The sequence below is a fragment of the Strix uralensis genome, chromosome 1 (assembly GCF_047716275.1).
Source record: "Strix uralensis isolate ZFMK-TIS-50842 chromosome 1, bStrUra1, whole genome shotgun sequence".
Classification (NCBI taxonomy): Eukaryota; Metazoa; Chordata; class Aves; order Strigiformes; family Strigidae; genus Strix; species Strix uralensis.
In genome coordinates, this window is record NC_133972.1 from 40,799,093 (window position 1) to 40,804,052 (window position 4,960).

The window sequence follows — 4,960 nt, forward strand, 5'->3', positions numbered from 1 at the left end:
TCAAAATGAAGCAATTATTTGGCATCGTACAGTTTGTTTACTGCCTACGAAGAGCCAGCCTACCAGCTCACCTTCCTCAGCCTAGTAGCCCTGTGCACCTGACAGCAAAGAAAATGTTAGCCAATGTTAGACCAATTACACCCCAAATTCATAGGGCTCAGCATCACTTTTTCTCAAGACTGACTGTCAGTAACCTACATTTTGATGTGCCATCAGTTACATAAACAGACATGAAAAAAAAAAACAGGTTTGAAAGAGAGTATCTAAACTTCTCTCTCAAACTTAGCCATTTCGATTTGCAGGCTAAATGAAGTTTGTCTTGTCTATGTTCGGGTCCTGAAACTAATTAGAAGTTTTCACATTCTACTCACTGCTGTAAAAGCCTAGGAGGAAATTCACCCAAGGTTTAAAGTACACGTGAATCCCTCAGACAGCTTCTGACATATGATCCTGAAGATACTAAATTAAGTACCACCTGTGAGTACATGTGATAAATGCCCAACATCGCCTATTAAATATTGCACGTAACACAAAATAGGTTCAGCCATATAAAAGATTTTTCAAATTATGCAAGATCCATCGCTTCAGAAAGGAGTCACTGCAGTTAATATTTCTTCTGTGAATATACAGACATGCCACTGATTTAAAGTTTTTAATGAGATACCTGCAATTTATAACACTGTGACATTTATGAGCCTCACCACATTTATAACTTTGGTTTTCAACAGAAACAGTTCTACTGTTATTAGCATCACGTGCACAGAGGCTGGTAAGAACATACCACTGCAGTACAAGAAGTCAGACACCTTCTCTCTGCAGGCTTGTTTTGAATTGTTTATTGAGGTTTAAGAAGTCATCCACATTTCTATAAATATAGACATTACTTGAGTAAGTGACTTACAATGTCACCAGTGCAGGTACATATATAACCAACATACAAAAGCTCCACTGGAAGCTACTTCAGTTTATTCAAAAAGGACCAAGATGTCATTAAAAAAAACAGCTGTCACTTTCAGTTATTGAAGACACTAAAGTGCATTTTTGGTTACCTCCCGGACAAACAGCTGCTGGTTAAAAAGTTTGATTTTTTTTTTAATATACCTAAGTTACATTGATTGACATTCATGTTTGTAGCTGTCATCCTCCTGATACATGGCAGCAGGTAAGAAAAGTGTATTACTTTGCTGGTTGAGTAAGAGGAGGAAATAGATTTAGCTTTTTTTTTTTTTACTCTTCTTGGGGTTTTTTTGGTTTTTTTTTTTTAATCCGGTATTTCCAACAAAAGTTTAAAGAGAATCTAACATTCTGAATTTTTACAGCACCACTAAAGTTAGTCTTAAAAATCCAGGCTCTGTTTTAGCCCTTTTAATTGCTAGCCAAGTATCTAAAGAGTCACTTGAAGCTCTGTACCAGTAAGAAAAACTACCCTCCCTTTTCCGTCAAGCACTATCCTGCCCAGTTAACACTGTTTGCACACTCTGTAAACAAGAACAGCTTAAAGCATAATTAAAGCAGAACACAGGCCCATCTTGAAAATCTTCTTCCCCCCTCCCCCCCCTCAACCCCCAGTAGTGTCAAATGTTTGAGTGTATAAAGCATTATTACATTCCTAACCACAAAATACTTTAAGAGTCACAATAAAAAAAGCATACGTTGAAAGTGACATAGCAATACCACTTTAATAAAATGGGGTACTTCGGGAAGATACAAGATGTGCTCTGCTAATTCTAACTCCATCTTTACTTCATTATAAATTTGTTTTATTGCCAGAAAAGTCACCAGTAGAGCAAAGAATGCTGCACTGGTTAGAACCACAGCAGCCAGAGTTGTTCTTTATAGCTCCTTTACTGCAATTAATTTACTTTTAACTTGATAGTAGGAGGACATAATACTCATAATCCAGAAATAAATTACTAATTTTGAGTAACAGTTTAAACCTGATTAGCACTGTATAATGAGGAATGGCTACTTCTAAAAAATAAAAACCTTACATACCAAAAACATGCTATACGTTGGGAAACCACTTTTTCATGCTCCAGCATGTTGTTTACATTTTTTACTTGTCAAAAAAGTCTTTCTTTTATCATTTGAAGAATCCACAGCACTTGAAATTTCAAGTATTTGAACTGAACAGGATTCAAATTCAAAGTGCCAAATTAAAAAAAAAAAACTACACATGTAGCCAAGCTTTCATAGAAATCCCCAAACAAGGTAAAAAACAGCCTCTCAAAATAATGGGTTACTAGCTTCATACATGTTTTTAAAGCTGTATAATGTTCACCTAAACACTCCACTTACGAGCATTAAAAGTTTAAAAACACAGAACACCTTCAATGCAAATTGCTTGCAGAGGGCACCCTCAAACATATGAACACAACACTAAGCAGAAAACCCTCATTTTATTTGGCTATTTAGACATCCATGTCACATATACCCACCCATCCATTTCCTGATAGTATTACATCATCTATTAGGGCTTCTGAAATAATGCAGAGCCATAAAACTCAGAAGAGACTAGTTTAAAAAAAAAAAAAAAAAGTTCCGTAACTGCACAGCCTTCCACACGGCAAGGTTGTGCAATTGATTGTTTAACGTAACTATGCTTAACGGCATCCAAACAAGCAGGCCTGGGTTTGGAAGCTGTCTTATGTCAAATTTTGACCAAGTAACTACTCTAACATAGAAAGGTCAAAATAGAACTCATCTCTTCTTTTTCTGCTGCCTCAACATTTTCCTTCGCTTAATTATCATATCATGTAGTTTCTCCAGTCCCTCTTTGAGTCCATCTCCAATGATTGCACAGGTAGGCTGCAAATGCCAGGGAGTTGAAGAACTCAGCTCGCTCATCGCTAACATTTTCTCAATTTCAGAAAGGGAGAGAGAGTTCCTTAAGTCCTGCTTGTTAGCAATGATAAGGACAGGCACTCCTTGATTTTCAGATATCCTAGTGATCTTATGAAGTTCTGTTTTGGCCTCCTCCATTCTCTCAACATCGACAGAGTCCACCACAAACACAATGCCATCGGTGCACCTTGTGTACGACTTCCACAGCGGCCTCAGCTTCTCCTGGCCGCCTACGTCCCAGAAGTGGAAAGTGACCGTTTTCGAGTTGCCCAGCGTCACTTTGATTTTCTCCGTATTAAATCCTTTAGTGGGGACAGTGTTGACGAACTCATTGAACTGCAGTCTGTAGAGCACCGTCGTCTTTCCAGCGGAGTCCAGTCCCAAGATGACAATGTGGAAACTCTGGAACGAGGGCAGGCTGGAGAGGATCGGCGTCTGGTCCGAGAGTCCATTCCCCATTGCCAGCAGGGGAGGTGACAGCAGGCTGCCACGAGCAGGGGCCGGCTCCCTCGGCGACGTTCGCCGCCGCGCTAGGCTGGGATCCTGCCAACGACACCACTGGCGTTAGCCCGCAGCTGACCCCCCTCCGCCTCCAACGGGGCTCCGCGGCCACAACGCGCCGGCCACCACAGGCGCCGCCGCCCCGACTGCGGAGGCGGCCGCAGGCAGCGCGACGCGGAACGCCACACGGCCCCCGCCCGGCCCGGCCCGGCCCAGCCCGGCCCGGTGGGCTCTGCCGCCCCACGACGCGGCGGCGGCCGCGACCGACACTGCAGCTCGCCGGGCACCTGCGCCCCTCACCGCCGCCGCCCCGCCGCCGCCAACCGCCGCCCCTCGCCTACCGCCTGGCCTAGCCCCGCCGGCGGGCACGTCCCTCAGCGCGGGGAGGCGACAGCCGCCCGCCACCCCATGCCCGCGCGCCGCGTCCTCCGCCGCCGCGACCTCCGTCGGTGCCGCCGCCGCGACTCCCCCGCATCTGGCGGTCAGGCGCCTCCCAGCCCGCGCCTAGCCCCGCGCGCCGCGCCCCCCGCCCCTCATTGGCCCCGCCGCGCGGCGGGGGCGGGGAGAAGGGCGCGCTCCGCCTCGCCTATTGGCCGCCAGCACCAGCCACTCATCGGAGAACCTCATTCTTCTTTTACCGTCCTCAAGCGAACGCCGGGGCCGAGTGCCGCCGGGGAAGGCGCCGCGGCCTCCGCAGCGGCGGGGGCTGCACCGCTCTCCGCCCAACGCCCCACCTGAGCGACCCCGCTCCTCCCCGCGCGGGGCGGAGTCACTGCCTTACGCGGCCCCCTCGGGGAAAGCGGCCGCTCCCGCGCCCCAACGGGCGGGCGGCGCCAGCAGCCTCTCACCCCCTGCAGCGGGCGGGCGGCAGCGCCCCGCAGTCCTTGGCGCCCCGCCCCTTCGCCGAAGGCGCCTGCGCTCATTGGACGTGGGTGCTGTCACTCTAACCACGCCCCCTAGCGGCCTGGGAGACGTCCCGGCGGCGCCTCACACCGCACCTGCGCCACTGCCGGGGCTGCGCAGCCCGCGGAAGGGGGGGTGGGGTGTGGCGTGGCGGCCGGCGGTGACGTCCTGCGCCGCCCGCCCGTTCCCGCTGGCAGCGCCCCCGGGGAAGCCTCCCGGGGCGGCAATGGGAGCGCCGCTGTACCTCGCTCTGCTCGCCCGGCCGTTGCGTCATCCCTCCCCAGCCGCCGGCCGCCGCTCCCGCTGTAGCCTAGCAACGGGCTTCAAAGCGGCAGCCGGCGCCCGCCTCCCCCCCGCGGCCGGCTGCCCACGTGACCCCCGCCGCCTGCGCTCGCGCGGCTCCGCCCAGTTCGCCGCAGGGTCGGAGGCTGTTTCCCTACGGCGGCACCCCCGATCCCCCTTCCTCGCTCCCCGGAGCGGTTCTGGGGGGTCCGGGTGAAGTGCGCTGCCCGGGGGGCTGGGGTGCCGCAGTGCGGTCGGTGCTGCTGTCAGAGCCTCAGTAAACGGCCGTACAGCTCCTGATCTCTTGGAGTGACGCAGCAAGTATCGCAGGCTCCAGGCCCCCGTCGTGCCTCATCGGCTGTGGAAAAGCCCGTTGGCTGCCTTGTTCCCACCACCTGGGACCTCTGCACGCCCCGGTACGGGCGAAGTT

The 4,960-nt window shown here is 51.2% G+C and overlaps 1 protein-coding gene across 3 annotated transcripts; it reads right to left on the reverse strand.

Annotated features, from left to right (window-relative positions):
• Positions 1-821: 821 nt before the first annotated feature.
• On the reverse strand, positions 822-4,545 carry ARL4A (ARF like GTPase 4A). 3 transcript variants are annotated; one of them, XM_074863555.1, is made up of 2 exons: positions 4,493-4,545; positions 822-3,387 (listed from the first exon to the last, which is right to left on the reverse strand). In XM_074863555.1, the coding sequence occupies exons 1-2, from the start codon at positions 4,520-4,522 to the stop codon at positions 2,701-2,703; spliced, it is 717 nt and encodes a 238-aa protein (XP_074719656.1). In that variant the 5' UTR covers positions 4,523-4,545; the 3' UTR covers positions 822-2,700. The 3 variants fall into 3 exon arrangements, with proteins under 3 accessions (XP_074719656.1, XP_074719671.1, XP_074719663.1); XM_074863570.1 differs by lacking the exon at positions 4,493-4,545 and adding an exon at positions 3,984-4,183; XM_074863562.1 differs by lacking the exon at positions 4,493-4,545 and adding an exon at positions 3,687-3,901.
• Positions 4,546-4,960: the final 415 nt, after the last annotated feature.

Coding starts and splice junctions, on each gene's coding strand:
- ARL4A (XM_074863555.1), bottom strand. CDS start 4,522: ATGACGCAACGGCCGGGCGAGCAGAGCGAG. Junction 3,388..4,492: donor GGCCGGGCGAGCAGAGCGAG/GTACAGCGGCGC, acceptor TGTCGTTGGCAG/GATCCCAGCCTAGCGCGGCG.